At 47.2% G+C, this 20024-nt stretch overlaps 5 protein-coding genes across 5 annotated transcripts; all 5 read left to right on the top strand.

Annotated features, from left to right (window-relative positions):
- Window positions 1-4508: 4508 nt before the first annotated feature.
- Window positions 4509-7982, top strand: ABOM_004376 (putative kinesin; the record flags this gene model as incomplete). The annotated part of the gene is made up of 5 exons (XM_022531506.1): window positions 4509-4957; window positions 5007-5587; window positions 5646-5680; window positions 5733-5769; window positions 5818-7982. The coding sequence occupies 5 exons, from the start codon at window positions 4509-4511 to the stop codon at window positions 7980-7982; spliced, it is 3267 nt and encodes a 1088-aa protein (XP_022391396.1).
- Window positions 7983-8409: 427 nt separating this feature from the next.
- Window positions 8410-10326, top strand: ABOM_004375 (MDR family MFS transporter; the record flags this gene model as incomplete). The annotated part of the gene is made up of 6 exons (XM_022531505.1): window positions 8410-8560; window positions 8611-8922; window positions 8976-9499; window positions 9546-9867; window positions 9923-10065; window positions 10135-10326. The coding sequence occupies 6 exons, from the start codon at window positions 8410-8412 to the stop codon at window positions 10324-10326; spliced, it is 1644 nt and encodes a 547-aa protein (XP_022391393.1).
- Window positions 10327-11144: 818 nt separating this feature from the next.
- On the top strand, window positions 11145-12951 carry ABOM_004374 (putative choline transport protein; the record flags this gene model as incomplete). The annotated part of the gene is made up of 5 exons (XM_022531504.1): window positions 11145-11727; window positions 11790-12129; window positions 12200-12474; window positions 12549-12782; window positions 12851-12951. The coding sequence occupies 5 exons, from the start codon at window positions 11145-11147 to the stop codon at window positions 12949-12951; spliced, it is 1533 nt and encodes a 510-aa protein (XP_022391394.1).
- Window positions 12952-14549: 1598 nt separating this feature from the next.
- On the top strand, window positions 14550-15302 carry ABOM_004373 (uncharacterized protein; the record flags this gene model as incomplete). Its single annotated transcript, XM_022531503.1, has 4 exons — window positions 14550-14590; window positions 14663-14953; window positions 15010-15083; window positions 15142-15302. The coding sequence occupies 4 exons, from the start codon at window positions 14550-14552 to the stop codon at window positions 15300-15302; spliced, it is 567 nt and encodes a 188-aa protein (XP_022391391.1).
- A 1718-nt stretch (window positions 15303-17020) lies between these two features.
- On the top strand, window positions 17021-19343 carry ABOM_004372 (alpha-L-arabinofuranosidase A; the record flags this gene model as incomplete). Its single annotated transcript, XM_022531502.1, has 8 exons — window positions 17021-17140; window positions 17197-17652; window positions 17703-17819; window positions 17869-18058; window positions 18105-18524; window positions 18597-18751; window positions 18821-18928; window positions 18993-19343. The coding sequence occupies 8 exons, from the start codon at window positions 17021-17023 to the stop codon at window positions 19341-19343; spliced, it is 1917 nt and encodes a 638-aa protein (XP_022391392.1).
- Window positions 19344-20024: the final 681 nt, after the last annotated feature.

Genomic DNA, 20024 nt, shown 5'->3' with positions numbered 1-20024 from the left:
CCAACCTTTGACTTCTGGCTCGTATTATGTCGGTGGCAAGAGTCTTGCGTCATGTTGCGTCGCTGAAACACTCTTAAATAAACGTTGCTCTCCCTATTTCCCTAGAGCTTCACATTTACTCTATATGTACTTGCGAGACATGTAACAACAGACATACGACCTCAAACATGGCAGTAACTATCCCGGGTGGACGAGCGCCCATGCGGTAAGTGAATAGCCACAAACCTCATGACAAGCTGAAAGTGGTGATCCGCTTTGTCTTGGATGATACTAATTTGTGTCGACACTAATCAGCCCCCAAAACCCAGCCGCCTTTAGCGTTGTCGCCGGAGCAGCTGCGGCGTGGATGGCCTTTAGATGGTACTCGCCCTCGAAACCGGAGCCGAAATCACTCCCCTTTCCTTATGAAGATGCCGAGGACGTTATACAGTCCAAACCAAAGAAGAAAGGCCCAACCAGAATTCCTTGAAAAATTGGATAGCGGTTGTTTGGTGTCAAACTCGGAATCTAGTCTACTATAGCGGGTTTGGCATGCAGTCCTGCTCACATATATTGTGCGAATCTGTGTACTCATAATATATGACTCTAAAAATGCACTGTCGTTCTTTTCATCATTTAATAAATACTTATAGCGTATACTCGACCGTTATTCCTCATCTTAATATGCCAACTTGGCGGGATATAACTCCCTGCAAAGTAACACTGATGCTTATAAAGGATCTGTCAACTGTAGATTGCTATCACCTAAACAGGTAGGTAGCTATCTATCTAGCCAAATGATCAGCTGACCTACACTTACCACGTAGACCATATAGGTCACTGGATAAAGAAATCAGATCTTATTATACTATTACATCAAGCTTCTAGAAGTCTATTAGCAGAGATTGGTTGCCATTACAAACATTTCGAAAACTAACGTCGCTGATATGTCCTCTTTTCGCGCTCTTTCCGACCCAAGCCCCCAACATACCAGCTGCTATGACCTCGAATTGAGTGAAAGCAGTACTACCTGTGTGGGTTTCTTGTTGCGCCGTAGTACTTGGCCGGGTGTCAAGAAAATAACATAGCAGTTTGCCACCTACCTACTGTACGGTGTGCCGGTCAGCCTCTTCTTTAACATCACTTATTCGTCCATCACCAGAATAATGTAACCAAGAGGCGCGAGCAATGCATCCTCACATACACCACTCCTTTCCTCCACTTTTGCGACAATTGGGCCGTCCCCATATACCTCTATACCCTCAACGCGCTCGTTTTGTCGCAGGGCCTTTATCAATTCTCCCCTCTTGCGGATCCCAACTGTTGGCTCGCAAAATGGCTACCGCAAGTCAGCGGAAGCTCCCTTCCCCCCCAAACGGAACACGAAGATTTTTTTCGATACACAAGTGGACGATGGCTGTGAGATAAGGAGCAGCAGTTGAATGATAGGTGCAAACCTTTTGACTTTGTCGCCCTACAGAAAGTAGCAGCCGAGAGCGTGGGCTCAAGCACTTCGTGTCCATGCGAAAATTAGCAGTAGGAGGGTATAACAAGGTGTTTCGTCTTATTATGGATGATGAAAATAGTCATAGCACGTATTCCCAATCTGAATGCTGGCCCTCCGTTTTACACAACTGCATCGGAAGGTGCTACGATGGAATTTGTGAGAGCGCGTTCCTACTGCTGGTTAAGAAATTCATTGAAACTGACTTTCACACTAGGTTCCAACAATACTTGATATACCTGTTCCTAAGGTCTACAGCTGGAGCAGTAGCAATGAAAACGATGTCGGGACAGAATATATCCTTATGGAGGAAGCTGCGGGGCAGCAACTTGAGAACGTATGGGATCATATTTCTCCTGATTTAAAACTCGAAATTATGAAGGGACTTGTTTCAAGAGAGGCCAAGCTTTTGTCTTTGTCGTTTTCACAGCAAGTATCTGTGCCCGCTGGTACGCGCTGTTGCTTATATGTTTGCCAGCCATGGAAATATTTGCTTGGCAAGTGATGCAGTTGAGGATGCTGTTCCGGCAGAAATCATAAGCAACATACCACCGGAATTAAAAGAAAAAGCTCTTAAAAAGTTCACTATTAGGCCATCAGGCGAGAGGGGGTTTTGGAAAACGGAACGATCAGAAATGAAACTTGACCGGGACCCTTGTTCGTATTCCACTCCTATTATAACGAAAGAACCCTCTCATAACTAACAATCAGTGTTTAGGGCTAAACCCACTAGAATATGCTACGTCTGTAGGCCGTCGCGAAAGTTCATGGATTGAGAAATACGCTGTTCCAAAAGTCTCTAAGGACCCTCCTCTGGTTTCTGCGGCCCAAAATGACCCAGGGGTTCACATACAGCCCCTTGAAAAATATCTCACTGTTGCCCCTTATCTTTTGAAAATTGATAAACAGTTAACTCGCTCTCTTCTGTGGCATATGAATCTCCATTCCTCAAATCTATTTATTGATAATAGACATATTACCGCTGTCATTGACTGGCAGGGATCATGGGCCGGTCCAATTCTTCTTCAGGTCAAGGCATCGCCACTGGTTGATTATCTAGGACCCATGTTATTCAAACGCCCTGATGATTTCGACACACTTAGCGATGAACAGAAGACGCAAATCAAGCAGCAAATTCCGAAGTCAACCCTATTTCAACTTTATCTACTGGAGACTGAAGAGAATAACCCGGGACTAGCTAGTGCGTTCCATTTAGACCATGGGAAAACAATTATTCCCTTCGAATTTGCTGGTAATACATGGGATGATGACATTGTATCGTTTCGCGAAGCGCTCATCAATGTTGAAAGGTAACTAGCTATAAATCCACTTGAGATAAGTAACAACTAACAGTCATCTTTTAGACACTGGGGGGAATTATGTCCAAATGAAAGCTGTCCAATCCACTTTACTGAGGCTGAGCTGAAAAGCCATCTACAGGATGCAGAGGAATGGAATGGGGTCCAAGACTTCCTTGACAGTATCGAAAATCGTGTGAAAAGGGACGGGTGGATACATAATGAAACATTTGGCGAGGCTCTTACTTTCTTTTCAAAACTTCGAGAGGTAGGATTGAGTAAGAGGACAGGTAAAGAAAGGGAAGCTTTTTAATGAGAGACTCAGTGGGTAACGAAGGCACGACCATAAACTGTGGATACTGGATATTTTAGTTACTTATTCCATGGAACATTCTGCAGGTTCCGTGCTAACAGACTTCCTTTTATCATGTTAATGATAACATTACCAGCCTTCTTCGATTGCGTTCGGGGTCATTCCCTTAAGTATTCCGGAGCAGTGCCATGCCAGTGCCAGCTGCACAATTGTTGAGATGGATGGCAAGATGTGATTTATAGTACTAATATGCATGGAGACCCGTATGCCCCACTAGTTTCGTTGGATTCTCGAGCGAGAACATTCTGTAAAGAGAGGAAACGATTGCTTGCTATCCAGGATCAGTAGAGACGGATTCATCGCTGAGGATACCTCGGAGTCGAGAATAGTCAAGTAATTATTGACTTAGAATTTGCCTCTTAAGTTCACATCTTGAAAGCACAGCGCTTAATAGATATGCCGGTTTTTTTTCGGAAGCTACACCGGCTGGAGATTCATTTCGGCAGTTCGAGATACACAAAACCTTTCCTGCGACGGGTTTATAAGGTTATTCCTTGTGTGACATGAGACTGAATTCGAAGATCCACCATACAGCCTTAAGTAGTGTCACGTCAGCTGCAGAACTACTGCATCAGATAGAAAAAAGGGATTCATTAAGTAACATAAGTACTCTACTCTGCATCTACCAACACTTGGCATTTTTACACATGCCAAACAAAAAGAAGAGAGAGGAAACGTGAAGGGAAGAATTACTAAGGCAAGAGAAGCGGACGATCATCAACACAGCGCTTGGCGAAATGAGCACAGCGCTTACGCTTACCCACTGCAATACAATGCGATTGTTGATTTGTTACACAATCTAGGGTTTAGGTTGACTTGCAATTTGCAGTCAGCCTTTTAGCATCCATTGTACCTAGTGAATTCCAACATCGAGAATGTACTGGATACCAATGCTTGTTTCATGAGGCTCAGGTCGGATGACAGAGTCGGCGATCTCCTTGACTCAAAACAAGCCACACCAGGATGCGATGAGCATACCTGTATTAGCGCCACAAAAAGACCTAAAACTTGAGAATTGGTAGGAACCAATGGCTACGATGGCCGACATGGTATCGGGATTTGGGGGCATATCAGCCTTGCCGCCAGTCGGCCTGGCACCACAATCACAGCCAAGAACCGAGCAGGGGTAGTCTAAGGCTGTTCTAATGGCAATGCAATTTAAATCACGACTAATGCTACCCCCTTCAACGCCAGTAGTATCACATGGATTGCGCAGCGGGGCGCTAATATAGGCTGTCAGCCTCGTCGCTTCTGGCTGTTCTCCACCACGGCGCTTACGTTGGTTACTGGTAATAATATATCTTGTTCTCGCTGTGGTTTGTCTTCTTCAAAGGCAGCAAACGGCAGATAAGCAATGGAACAGAAGGTAAGCACAGGTGAACCCAATGTTCTCGACAAAACAGGGTTATGTCTACTATCGTTGGATGGTGGCGGTGTACGAGGGCTTTCAACCCTCTATATCTTGAAGCATCTCATGGCTCGATTGAGCTATGAACGACCAGAGCTTGGAAAAGTCAAGCCTTGCGAGGTATTTGATCTCATCGGTGGAACGAGTACGGGAGGCCTTATTGCGATCATGCTTGGCCGCCTCGAAATGAGCGTCGACGAGTGTATCGATACGTACGTCAAGTTAATCAGTACGGTTTTTGAGAAGAAGTCTCGATGGCCTGTAAATCTCTCGGGCAATGTCAGGTCTCGATTTGATGCAACGAAGTTAGAAAGTGCCATTAAAGATGTTGTGACCAGCCATGGAGCAAAGGAGACCGACCTTTTCAATGACGGATGCGAGCGTGGCTGTCGTGTGTGAGTATATAATCCCATCAATAATGTGGGTTAGTTCTTATGTGGATAGTTTTGTTTGCACCACATCGCATGAGACAAAAGATATTGTACGTCTTCGAGACTACAGTGTGCCGTCTAAGGATAACATCCCTGCCACTATCTGCCAGGCAGCACTTGCCACGTCAGCTGCGACAACATTTTTCAATCCTGTCTACATCGGAACACGAAAGTTTGTCGATGGTGCTCTAGGTTCAAACAACCCCGTGGACGAAGTGGAAGGAGAAGCGGCCGACATATGGTGCCCTGGTACCGGTGATTTAAAGCCGCTCGTGAAATGCTTCATCTCCATTGGGACAGGAGACCCCGGAATAACTGCGATTGAGGATAAGGCACTCAAGTTTCTTTCTGAGACATTGGTCAGTATTGTGACCGAGACTGGGCAGACAGAGAAAAAGTTCATAGCAAGATGGGCCAAACACTACGACGATAAACGATACTTCCGTTTCAATGTTGAACAGGGACTGCAAGGAGTTGGGCTAGAGGAATACCGGGAGCAGGGAACGATAGAAGCAGCAACGCATCGGTATTTGGATCATCAGACTCAGGTGTTTCGGGTGCGAGATTGCGTCGAGAACTTGAAGCTTAAACGGGGTGTGTACATTGAGAATTTTGCATAGGATACAATGGACATATAGTTAATCTGAACTAGGTATGGCGATGTCCAACATCTCAAGGATCCTCGGCGTACGTAGTGACCACGAACTTAAAGATCTCACATTGTATTCACACCTTATAGGGAAGCCATGCTCCACGTTCAACACAGGTCAATATACGTATGACTCTCGTGGGCTGTTGGTGTACCAATGCTAATTTTCGTATAGCATCAAGCCCTAAAGCACCCTGGACCGTCCCTTTCCGGCGGAATCCGCTTTTTGTCAGTCGCTCAGCGGAAATCGCCAGGGTTGATGATATTCTCAGTAATGACAGTGAATTCTCCCAGGTTGCGATTGTTGGGCTTGGTGGCGTTGGCAAAACGCAAATTGCGCTTGAATACGCGCATATCCTGCGAGAGCGACATGCGGACTGCGCAATATTTTGGATACCAGCCACTAGCATTGAGAGCATGCTGGAGGCTTATCTACAAATAGCAAGAGAGCTGCAAATCCCTTACGTCGGAAACGAAATTAACGGTATTCAGACTATAGTCCAACATCGACTGAGTCAAGAAAGCTCCGGTAAATGGCTACTGGTGTTAGACAATGCTGACGACACCTCCTTTTGGGCTGATGAAACCAAAGACACGGCTGGTTATAGCCTGCCAAAGAGTAAACATGGATCTATCCTTTTCACAACGAGGAGTCACAAAACAGCAGTCAAGTTAGTAGGGAGAAATATAGTCAAGGTCAAAGCGATGAATAACACACTAGCTAAGAATCTGCTCAGAAATACTTTGATCGACTGGAGCCTGCTAGCTGACGAACGAGCTAGCGCTGAATTGCTTCAGAAGCTTACATACTTGCCGCTCGCAATTGTTCAGGCAGCCGCATTCATCAATAAGAACCAAATGACGCTGTCCGAGTATATATCGCTCCATGATACCACTGAGGAGAGTACGATTGGCATGCTTAGTCAAGATTTCGAAGACGAAGGTAGATACGAGGATGGGAAGAACCCTATTGCGGCAACGTGGCTCATATCCTTTGAGCAAATCCAGGCTTCTGACACTTTAGCAGCGGAGTACTTGTCACTTATGGCCTGCGTTGAGCCAAAGAACATCCCGCGGATATATCTTCCTCTCACACATTTGGCAGCAGAGTCTGCTGATGCTCTTGGGACGCTGAAGGCTTTTTCGTTCATTGCAAGTCATGAAAATAGTCAGCTTTTGGATATCCATCGCCTTGTACACCTGGCGACGCGTAACTGGCTACGCATGCAGGGAACTCTCACGGAATGGACGGACAAAGCTCTGAGTCGCATGAATGTGCTTTTCCCAATTCCCAAAGATGAGAATCGACACATGTGGAGACTATTACTGCCACATGCTCGATATATTTTAGAGTCACTACCATGGAATAGTCCAACAAGCGCAGCGATACATCTATTGCACATCTTTGGATATGGTGCTCTAAGAGATGGAAGATACGAAGAAGCTCGAAGGGCTTTCAACACTGTTACAGATTTCAACAAAAGAAGCCTTGGCATCGAACATCCTGTGACATTGTCTACTCAGGCAGACTTGGCAAACGTATACTTCAGACAAGGGGAGTGGAGCAAAGCTGAGGAGTTGAGCATACAAACACTAGGCAGCCTGAAGAAGGTTGTTGGTATCGAGAGTTTGGTAACATTGACAAGCATGAGTGTACTTGTATCGATATACTGCGTTCAAGAGCGGTGGGCGAAGGCAGAGAAGTTAGAACAAGAGACCTTGAAAGCATACGAGAGTGTGCTTGGCGCAGAGCATCCGGAAACCCTGGCGAATAAGAGCTCTATAGCAAGGATTTATAAGGGAAAAGGAAATTGGAATAAAGCCAGGAAGCTCGACCTCCAGATATTGAAATGCCATAGGACAGCACTCGGCATGGATCATCCATTAACACTCACCAGCACTCGCCTCCTCGCAGAGGATTACGTCTACTTAGGGCTTCTAAGAAAGGCAGAAGCGCTGCAAAAGCAAGCAACAGAGACTTCCAAGCGAGTTCTTGGAGCAGAACATCCGGACACAATTTTTGCCACTGGTACCCTAGCCTCTATATATAGGGACAGAGGCCGCCTTGGAGATGCTGAGAAGTTACAGATATGGGTTTTGAAGAGTAGTCGAGAGGTTCTTGGTGCGGAACACCCTTATACTATATGGGCTATGGCCTCTCTGGCTGATACGTGGAGGAGAATGGGTCGGTATACTGAGGCGACGGACCTGCTGGAGAAGTGCTTGCAGTTGGAAATGAAAGTTCTAGGTGCTTATTACTCTGATACATTAAAACAGCGTCGTAAATTGCGCCGAGGCCAAATGCACCAGCAGGTGATTAGTGGGTGCACTCCAAGCTAGACGATGAGCAATATGCATTGAAGGCTGTCATTCATAATTTGTTCTATTCAGCGTAACTATGTCTGTCCTTTACCGCATGTACCAAAGTCCTCCTATTATTTTACTTCGTCCGTTGATACTCTCGATGGTATTATCCTGCTCTAGCCTTGGCTGACCAAAAAGATTATTAGGGCTATTGATCTGTCACGATAATCAATACCCGATAGGGTCTCCGCTCTCATAGCCGAAGGGGGAGTGGATCCATAACGCGATCAAAGATCAATCAAATGTGATATTTATAGACTAATGAATCGGTCCACAACACATGTCTTCAACAATTTCCCTTCCCTTATCGCTTCCCCGCAATTTCTTCTTTGTATCTCTGCCACGTAGAAGAAAATTAACCACCGTACACTCGGACCGGGGTAAGGACCTATATAAATCTATCATGCACTCAACTACCCGTCAATATGACTCGCTCGATGGGGCATCGACAACGGAATCCGACGTTGAGCCCGCCTTCCCAGATGAGGAACAACCTCTCCTATCTTCAGAGGTAGTCTGGAAACCACCAAAGGGCTTTCTCTGGATCCAGATCGGTATGGATCACTGCGAGCCGAAAGCACCTAGTCGCTAATGATTTTCCTAGCGATCATGTCCAACGTTTTCCTTTCTGGTTTCGACGGCACTATCACCGCTTCAACTTATGCCGTCATTAGTTCGGAATTTAACGCTGCCAATACCGCCTCATGGCTCACCACATCGTATCTAATTACTAGTACTGCTTTTCAACCTCTTTATGGTCGCTTTTCCGATATCTTTGGACGGCGTGCCTCCTTCTTTACGGCAACTATCACCTTCATGGTCGGTTGTATTGGCTGCGGCATTGCCAAGGATATCGTACTTCTCAATCTCATGAGAGCATTGACTGGAATCGGTGGGGGTGGTCTGATGACTATGGGTATGGTGGAATCATTTATTCGTTCAACAACATTGAACGCTAATATCGTTCAGCCACCATTGTCAATTCAGATCTGATCCCCTTCCGTCGTCGTGGCATGTACCAGGCCCTCCAAAATGTTATGCACGGTTTCGGTTCTATCTGTGGCGCATCCCTTGGAGGTTCAATTGTTGACACTATCGGGTGGCGATGGTGCTTTCTTATGCAGGCTCCCGTTGGACTGCTCGCACTAATCACAGGTCATCTGGTAATTCATCTTCCCAGGAAAACCGATCTTATCGAAACGGGTCAGGGCTTCAGAGCCATCTGGCGACGAATCGATCTCTCCGGTGCATGCGTTCTTATTCTAGGCCTCTCCAGTCAGTTGGTTGGATTAAGCTTGGGCGGAAACGACTTGCCCTGGTCTAACCTATGGGTGATTCTTTCACTCGTTACAAGTGTGATCCTTCTAGGTGCATTTGTGGTTATTGAAACAAAGACTTCCGCGATCCCGCTGATTCCTGCGAGAATGCTGCAAGGTCTCCTACCTATTGCTACCCAAGTCTCTAATGTCTGTGTCGGAATGGCGGCGTATGCAGTATGTAGAGTGGCGCCATTCTCGCAATTAGGGCTAACACAAGCAGTTTCTCTTTACCCTCCCATTGCTATTCCAAGTCATCCTCTTGGATTCTGCCGCGAAGGCCGGTGCGAGACTGGCGATTCCGTCGCTTGCGACCCCAGTGGGCGGTGTTATCTCCGGCATTGTCATGTCCCGTTGGGGAAAACTGGCCCAACTTGTACGTTTGGGCTCTTTGCTGATGTGCATCGGAAACTTGCTGGTGATGTCACTTCAATTCAACGACGCTGGCTGGAAGTACTTTACATACGTAATTCCAGCAAGCCTGGGGCAGGGGATCGTGTACCCGGGGATTCTGTTCACGTTCCTTGCCGCATTCGACCATTCCGGTACGCACAATACAATGTAGCATGTCTGATGCGCTGTTGGGCTAACAATTCATAGACCACGCTGTGTCGGCATCCACGGTGTACCTGGTACGCTCACTCGGCACCGTTTGGGGCGTGGCGATCACGTCCACGATTATACAAAATACATTGCGCTCAGGCCTCGCTGAGGCCTTGAGTGGAGTACCAGACAAATGGAAAGTAACATCCCTTTCTTTGCGAGTAGGGGCTAGTTGAGCGATAGCTGATCATTTTGTGGCACAAATTCAGATTATCGATGATATTCGACACTCGGTGTCGGCTATACATGACCTACCTCCGGACATTCAAATGGCCGCCAGACTAGTATATTACCGGGGCATCCGCTTGTCCTTTATGGCGTCGGCTTGCTTTGGGTTTGTGGCCACTATCGCTGCACTTTTCACTAAGGGCAAAGGGCTACACCGTGCGAATAATGCATAAGCCAATCTCAGAAGGCCAGATATATAGGGTTAGTGACCCTAGAATCATGAACTCAATACAGGAGGTGGAAATCGTAAAGGTAGGTTCGAAGGAAGTAGACGGAGCGGAATTTGGTGAGAGTGGGCAGGAATCTGGCATCGGAATTAGTTCCATACTGGAGACATATTAGGCATGAAGGGCAGCCTTATCAACAAAAAGCCTACCAGCAATAGAACCAGAGGTGCAATGAACTTTATGGCAGATTAGCCATACCAGAACTTGCTAGCAGTCATTAGTGATTGCAACTGTACTTTTGTTGATAGCAACGCTACATTTGCCATATTCAACGTCGTATCTATTCCGTAATGCGGATAAATCCCACTCCCAGGGAGCTGCACAGGTCCAATGGACAAACCTCAAGTACATACTAATGAACCTTATCCGGGGTTTGGAAATGCGGGGAAGCATCAACTAGGCTAAAATATCCTGGCTACGCTGCCCATCCTGCAGAGCTTCTTAAACGTCGATCCGCTATCAATTCCGCCGTCATTCCGCTATAGTCATGCATATAGGGGACCCGAAATCACTTCTGCCTGTCAAAGTGCAAGATAATGCAGTGTTGATAAACCGAGCTCGGAATTCGATAAGCGTTCCGATTATCGCTCACTATCTTGATAGGGTATGATATCGTTACTAACGCATGGCCAGAAACCCTAATGTCAACTCCATCCATTGCCTACCCCATTGGCCTAGCGTAGACAATATGGGGGAAATGTAATGACATATAACTACACTTTTAAACAATCATCTTACTTGACCATCTCACTTGACATAACAGTATGGGTAAACAGGACCTCAAACCCAACCATGACCTCTCCACTCCCTCTATCGAACTTTCCAACGGCCAAGTCGCCGTAACAGGCCTCCCCAATGCGCCGATGAAACAGAACTTTAGCATACTCAGCATCATCGCGGTAGGTTACAATATCTCCAACAGCTGGGTTGCCATCGCGGCCAGTTTCGCCATCGCCATACAGTCCGGCGGGGCTGTGACCTTGCTCTATGGGATCATTCTCGTTTCCGCTGTTATGCTCTGTACAGGCCTGACACTCGCTGAACTTGCAAGTGTCTATCCCACTGCAGGTGGGCAATATCATTTCACCTCGATCCTGGCTACAAGTCGTTGGAGCCGCAGTTTATCATATTCCAGTGGGCTGGCAGCAGTATTCTCATGGATTACGCTGAGTGCATCCATTGCATTATCGTCGGCCAATGTGCTCATGGCCATTATAATCCGGTGGCGGCCGGAATATGAACCTGAAACCTGGCATTATTTCCTTGTGTATCAAGCGATGAATGCTGTTATGGTTCTTTATAACATATTCCTCACGAACAAGACGCTGTGGGTCTATAATCTTGGTTGTATGTACTCGATGTCTATCCTCTCGCATGACCTACTTAATGATGAAGGCTAACGGAAGTAGTCCTCCTTTCGATATCTACTTTTCTTGCCATAACAGTTACCTGTCCCGCTCGCTCCTCTATCCAAATCGACTCGGCGCACGTCTGGACACAGTTTGCCAATGGATCCGGCGGCTGGCCAGATGGTATCTCCTTCTTGACGGGTCTTTCCACACCTCAATTCATGCTTTCCGGCCTCGACGCAACGCTCCATCTCGCTGAAGAATGTCTTCAACCGGAACGCATTGTTCCCAAAGCAGTTATTGTAACTGTAATCGTGGGGTTCTTGACCGCATTTCCCTTCTCTGTCGCCATAATCTACAGTTACAAGGATGTGGAGCTCTCCCTCACAACTCCAACTGGGTACGTCAGCCTCAAACTCCCTCCAGATCCACCACAACATAGCACCGGTCTAACATGAGCCAACAACCAGGTTTCCAATTTACTTCATTTGGGAAAAGGCCACACATTCCCCAGTAGCCGCGACAATCTTCATGGCCTGCATGCTCACCGTATCCTGTGTAGCACTAAACGCAGTACACCAAACCTCATCCCGACTAACATGGTCTTTTGCCCGAGACGAAGCGCTTTTCTACTCGCATAAGTTAGCCTCTGTTAGCCCTACTCTCGGGGTACCTGTATACGCGATCATTCTTGACGGACTGTGCGTTCTGCTACTGGGAGTTGTTTATGTTGCTTCTTCCAACGGTAAGAAAACTTTGCGCTCATCACATCGTGCATATGTTATACTGTGCCTTGCGTGTTAATACACCATTCAATAGCATTCAACGCCTTTATAAGCACCACAGTTGTCGTCGCGCAAATATCCTACGCCATCCCCGCTGCGCTTCTTCTGTACCGTCGTCGATCGACGGATTACCTCCCTCTATCGAGGCCATTCAAACTAACTAATACAATTGGGTACATTGTCAACATAGCAACGATTGTGTGGGCTGTTGTGTTGACCGTCTTTTTCTCGTTTCCAACTGTCTTGCCAGCTACAGGTCGGAATATGAGTATGTTGTGTTCCCTCGATATACCTTTCTACTCTTTGACGGGGAAGACCTGCTAATTGGTATTTTAGACTACACTTCTGTGGTACTTGTCGCAATGTTAGTTCTTGGGATCGTGAACTGGTTCGCATATGCACGGAAGCACTATCATGGGCCGAGATTAGAACTATGAGACTTTTCCTTTTTTATTTATTCTCTATGTGCCCGTCTTCCCTTTGTCTCCCCATTACGCTAGTTAATCCCAGCCTATTACTAGCCAAAGCGACTACTAGCCACAATTCAGGCGTTAACGTTATTATATAGACCCTTTCCGTTGGTCACATTGCTTCGATTCGGTCAACTCATTGGTGTGTACCTTGCTACCTCTGGGTGCATTTACTTTGTAGCCGTTTCGCGGCATTGCTACTGTGCTGATTTAGGGAACAGAAGTCTATAACTTAATTAAGTATACATGGCATGGCTTCCGAGCCACGTGAAAGGTGCCACTTTATTGATTACTGTTTCTACCTCGGGCAGATCAGTCGTTCGCAACGAATTTAATCATAAGCTTCTTTCCATAGCCTCTTACATGAGCATGTTTTAAGTTGTCTACTAAATAAATCCCCAGGCAACCACATACTCAATTTAGAACCCCATTTTTATACAGTCTGGAACCTACGTAAGACAATGTGCAAAAAGTTCTAGAACTCGTCAAGAATTCTGCAAGAGTGCTGCGCCTTCTGACAGATGTCATTGAAACTGGTTCTAGCATCAATTAGCCACTCTTTAATTAAAAACGACACGATGGCTGTGGCTTGTCTGCTCCGAAGTCTCCTATCAGGGGGAGGGTCTGCAGAAGTGGAAATGAAGGTGGCGCATGCAGGCCAATGGGAAGGATGTTGAGTGTTTGTTTGGCCAATGGGGGCGTGTAACTTCTAGTACTAGTGGAGGGACTTGGGTCCCGTCACTCTCTTTCGACGGGTCCCTGTAGGGCTGTGGCTGTGGTAAGGGGGCTGTGTAATAGCTACCGGTAGTACGGAGTATAGACTATGTAGTACTAGGAACTCAGCTCATTATGATAAATTGTATTGTCTGACGGGTTTGTGCTACGGGCTCTCTCAATTGCCGAGGATTGTTGTTGTTGATCCGGGAACTACTACGGAGTACCTACTAGTAGCAACAAACAAAAAAGGGGGCAATGGGGGGCCAGTCAGTGATAACAAAGTTTGCACGGCCAGGATTCGCACCAGCCCCAATGCGGAATGCCGGGAAAACAGGTGATGATGGTTTGAGGACAAGGCTATCAGGGTGGAAATATCGAATGCTTCCTAGTGGGTATACTATAATTGCTTAGTGATAAGAAAATTTCTTGGGTGAGAATTGCAAAGAAATTCTGGAAATTCGAATTCGGATTGGATTCCATCTTTAAGAGTGCAATCTGAGCCACCGGACGATCGGCTTCTCCTCTTTTCAATTCCATTCCCTATTTTGAATTTCTCCGCTTCGGACCAGTCGTCTGCTTTTCTCTCCCCCGTTGGTTCTTAATTCCACTTTTTTACTCTCTCTTTTCCTTTCCCCCCTTCAAGTTCTTGTCTCTTGTTCGACCCGTTCGTACTTGGCATTTCTTAGGTACCCTCTACCCCCTTTCATTGGCCCTTACCGTGCCCACGAGAGCCTCTTTTCCCCATCATCTTAATTTTCTTCTTCAACCGATTCCATCATTTGAAGCTTGGTCTGATCAGTCCATACTGACCGGTGCGACAATCGTTCTGCCCACAGATATCGATCATCATGAGTTACCAACAACAGCCCCCCTATCCTCCCCAGCCTGCGTAAGTACTCCAATGCTACCCAGTTTGTCTTACCCGTGTTTGCGACCGGCTTTGCGATATCTACTCAGGTAGTGTCGGAGGCTACGGCGTCGCAGTTGGCCAAGGCGCAGTTTTAAGAGTCTCGTCCGATGTCGTCCGATGTCATCCGTTGGTTTTGCCTTGGAATGGGCGGACCAGACGGAGGAGACTCGACACTTGCCCCTTCAAAGCCCTTTTACAATCCATTCTGACTCCCGTCCACTATGCAGCTACGGTCCTCCTCCCGGTAACTACGGACCTCCTCAGGGTGGCTACCCTCCCCAGCAGTACGGTGGTTACCCTCCTCAGGGTCCTCCCCCCGGACAATACGCACCTCAACCCCCCGTAAGCTACGACTCCGGACCGTCTCTCAGGGCGACAAGCTAACGATCGTACAACAGATGGGATACCCGCAGCAGCAACAACCTCAACAGCAGCAGAGTGGAGGAAAAGATCGCGGCTGCCTCACAGCTTGGTGAGTTCTCAATTGGATATTTGCATATGAGCAGTGCTGACTCTCAGGTTCCTTCCAGCTTGGCCACCCTTTGTTGCTGTTTCCTGTGCGAAGAGAGCTGCGAATGCTGTATGGAATGTATCGAATGCTGCGAAATGTGCTAAAGCTTCACGACCCGTATATGACCTCGATGATACGATAATACCTACCCATCGCGTGCCGGATAGCCGGTTGGGGTGAGGGCGCCGGAAGGCGCTGAAACTGCCGCGATTCGGCGTACAGCCCTTTTCGCTTATTTCACTTTCCTTTGACCTGTCGATCTGTCCTCCAAACGTCGTGGACCGTGCCGATTTTTATCAATCATGTTTACTTGGGGATAATGGCTTCCGAGACAAGGCGATGCTGGATTGGGGAAGATATCTGCTTTAGCTGGATGGCGCTTTCAGTTCGATAACCTTTTCATTTCTCGCGGATCGTTTTTTGTTTCCTTCTTGCATCGGTGTTTCTTCGAAGGGAGCATCGCTTTACGATCGATTGTCTTCGTGGATCGTTGAGTGCAAATTTCACCTGCAGTACGGAGATAGTCTTCAATTGGACCTTGATTTCTTCTTTTTACAATATATTTTGATCAGGAATCTTGCGCCCACTAGCTTTGAAGGGTAACTGTAGGTGATATTATGCGAAAGGTCAAAACGTCGTGATATCTGGAGACAAGAGCCACCTAGAGACTGGAAATTAGGGATGTTATGGGCTCATCCGATTGGCCACCCACACATCAACCTCGGCCTCTCGTCTTACTGTTCAGTTAGTACAGTCTCGCCTTCCTCGTCTATTATGATAGCGGGCTGGTAAGAAGTTTTAACGAGCCATTTGATCGGGTATTAGGATCGACCCCTGTTGTACACCGGCGAGCGAACCTTTCCTCAATGATAGATAGAGGAGCTTGGGATGCAAAGGCGGACGTAATCTTCTCAAGAGGCAAGCTCGAGGCCAATACCCATGATTGTTATTGAGAAAGGCCATGAGGAAAGTCAATCACTGAGAGATAAGTCGCCACTGGAAGAATATCGCGCATGGCTTTTCGGAGGCGATGGGAATGTCATTATCAGCGACACGTCATCGGACTGAACTTCCCAATGTCCTCAGACACATCTAAACTCGATGACAACATCAACCACTACCTCGTTTGAGGTCTCCAGATGTGCCGGGAAAGAGTGGTACTGTGTTAAATAGCCCGGATAAATGTCGGCAGAACCGCCAGGCATCAACATTAATTCACTGCAACCCTGGCGGCAATATTAGGGTGCGGTTGAAGACGGAAAAATAATCTCCGTGCAATGCAGCATCCTATGTCCAATTCTAGGCACTAGTGAGACGATCACGGCAACAATGATTTCTATGATGCGGGGGAACTCCGCATTTTTATCCCCTGCTGAATACATCATTCTTGAGTGCAATATACTGCAGAGATGTTTTCCTTGATTACAGCCATGAAGCTGAGAATATGTGATACTATGTATCCAAAGACTAAACATGCGATTGAGTTACAGGCCGTGGAGTCTAGAACCTTTGAAGATGCATGCCATCTCGATGGTCGCTCCTCGACATGCCATCATGCAATTTGGTAAAATGTCAACCCATCGTCGTGCATGAAGTTGTGACTTCATTGTCTACCTGCATACCCCTCAAGGACTTTTACCAGAAGCGGAAGCCTGGTTCCTCAATTCCTTAAACGCCATGGCCTACTCCACAGGAAATATTGTCCCTTAGCGAGGAGACTCTCTTCGGCATGTCCACGATTGCCGGGAAACGGTCCTTGTCGTGGAGTGGACTCCGCTGGGGTCGGGGATAGCAAACAGATATAAATTGTCTGGGGTTCACCGGCCGGGGTCAAGTACTGGACGGGAATAAGATCGGCAGAGTGCATATACCGATCACCCTCGTAGAGGAGAGCCAATATGCTACGCAAATGTTTCCTTCTGCCTCTCCTGGCAGCTTGCGGTGCAGCGGTTGAGATATCCGTTGCATCGTCTGGTGGTAATGCCACTAGCGGTTTGCAATATGGTATCATGGAAGAGGTAGGTTCCCCACAACGAGTGGGTTCGATCGGATATAGTGGCTGATTGTTATGTAGGAAATCAACTACTGTGGTGATGGGGGTCTCTATGCGGAGCTGATTCGCAATCGTGCGTTCCAGGGAGGCGAGAAATACCCTTCCACATTGGATGCTTGGATTCCAGTCGACGGATCGGCGCTGTCTCTAAAGAACCTCAGTCAACCCCTGTCATCTGCACTGCCCACATCGGTCAATGTCAAAGGAACGACAGGAAAGGCCGGCCTTACCAACTTGGGTTGGTGGGGTCTCGACGTAAGAGAGCAGACATATACCGGCTCCTTCTATGTGAAGGGTGCCTACAACGGAACATTCACAACTTCCCTGCAGTCCAATAAGACTGGCGAGGTATATGCCAGCGCTGTCATTGTGTCAAAGAGCGCTCGAGGCGAATGGACCCAGCATAACTTTACTTTGACCCCCACCAAGGCTGCCTCAAACACTGAGAATACGTTCTCTATTACCTTCGATGCTTCCGTGAGTGGATGCCCCAATGACCGGTAGATTAGCCGTTACTGACTGTGTAGAAAACGGTTGACGGCTCCCTTGACTTCAACCTTATCAGCCTGTTCCCTCCTACGTATAACGACCGTCCCAATGGACTTCGCAGAGATTTGATGCAAGCGATGGCCGACTTTGGACCTGTATGTCAACGTGCTTATATCTACTAGAAAGACAATGCTAACAAACTAGAAATTCCTGCGGTTCCCAGGTGGCAACAACCTCGAAGGTGATACCCTTGACGGCAGATGGAAATGGAACGAAACCATTGGGCCTCTCAAGGACCGCCCAGGCCGTGCAACAACCTGGTCATACCAAGAAACCCTCGGATTAGGTCTCGTCGAATACATGGAATGGTGTGAGGATCTTGGAGTCGAGCCCAGTAAGTCGTTCATCACCAATTTATGACCTTTCTGACAATTCCGCAGTCCTTGCAGTATGGGGTGGATTTGCACTGAACGGAGACGCAATCCCCGAGTCTGAGCTCGGTCTATACGTGCAAGATGCCCTAGACGAGCTAGAATTCCTCACTGGCTCCGTAGAAACCGAATATGGTGCCCTCCGCGCGTCCCTCGGCCATCCAGAACCATGGACAGTCAAGTATGTCGAAGTCGGTAACGAGGACAACCTAAACGAAGGGTTGGATTCATACAAATCCTACCGCTTCCAGACCTTCTACGACGCCATCAAGGAGAAGTACCCAGACATCACCGTCCTGGCATCCACTGTTGAAATCGACCTCCCCGGCGATGCCGGCGGTGACTATCACCTGTACGATACACCAGACAACTTTGTCGAGAAGTTCAACTTCTTCGACCAGTTCAGCCCCGACCATCCGATCCTCCTTGGTAAGCTTTGATCTAGACTACCTTGCCAAGCCAGTCACTGTTCTTTATTTGCTAATAATGGACTATGAACAGGCGAAATTGCAGCGATTCAGCTCAACGGGCGCGAAATCGTCTGGGGCGGCTCTGCCCATTTCTCACAGTACCCATGGTGGATCGGTAGCGTCGCAGAAGGAGTCTTCCTCATCGGTGCCGAAAGAAACGCCGACAAAGTCCTGGGAACGACATACGTAAGGACCATCTCTATACCCCCAGCCTCTAACGCTGTATTAAGATCATGAACCTAATGTACATCACAGGCCCCCTTCATGATGAACCTCGACAACTACCAATGGTCCCCTACCTTCCTCGCCTTCAACTCGAACCCCGATGAGACGGCGCGTTCGACCAGCTGGCACCTTTACGACGTAAGTATACACATATACACACATTGCCCTACCAGGGTTCAGGACATAAACTGACAAAAGAAAGCAGCTCTTCTCTCACAACTCCTTCACACACACCCTCCCCACCACATCAGATTCCAGCTTTGGACCTCTCTACTACGTCGCTGGTGTCGATAACACGAGCAACTCCCATATCTTCAAGGCGGCCGTATACAACAGCACCACCGACGTGCCCGTGTCTCTTACCTTTGACGGCGTCAAGGCCGGTACCAGTGCAAGCCTTACTGTGCTCACCGCCACGGATCCACTGGGCATGAACGAAGTGGGAATTGCTGATATTGTCGATAAGAAGACCTCCACCGTGACGGCGGGTGACAACGGCGTGTTTGATTTCAGTCTGCCCAATCTGAGTGTGGCTGTTTTGAAGACGGAGTAAGCGTGTACACGATGTACAGTCATTCGAACAAGATAGAATAGGATGGATGAATGAATGAATAAAGTATGCAAGGGCAACTTTGGAATAATAGTTTATATTTATACTGAAGATCCTCGAAAGCTGGGCTAGATTCTAACTTTTCATCACTTTTTTTTTCTTTTTTTTTTTACCTGTCCACTGGTGATAGTGTACCGTCGTTCCGTCAAGTTAATAGGCCGATGTGGTACATATCCGGCACAGTCTCAAAATCAGCACCTGTGCATAGAAAATCAACATGCTCGTATAATAACTAACCATAAATGGGAGCAAAAGGAACAGGTATTCTACCAGTGAAGTATTGTCATATTTCGTCGTGCGAAAGTGATATACCTGGTTGTCTGGTACAGTCGCCTTCTGAGGGGCTATGACAGGTGGACTACGAAAAAAAGAAAGGTAAATCTATCTACTGTAGAGGTACACAAATAGTTCAAACTAGATCACAAGCATTGTTTAAGTTCAGGATATCAAGTTCATTAAGTTTTAGTATCTTATAATTATATTTTGTGGTCGTTAGTAGTACACTTATCTGCAGAGTCAGTCTCGAATGGTATCCTTATGGAAACAAGCTCCTGAAAAAGGAGGTGAGGATTAAGTATTGTATAATTCAGTCCCCGAAAAGTATCATCACACAAGAAGTGAACT

Source organism: Aspergillus bombycis, assembly GCF_001792695.1.
Source record: "Aspergillus bombycis strain NRRL26010 chromosome Unknown contig00021, whole genome shotgun sequence".
Taxonomy (NCBI): domain Eukaryota; kingdom Fungi; phylum Ascomycota; class Eurotiomycetes; order Eurotiales; family Aspergillaceae; genus Aspergillus; species Aspergillus bombycis.
Note: the sequence above shows the minus strand (reverse complement) of the source record. Positions and strands in the feature narration are given on the sequence as shown.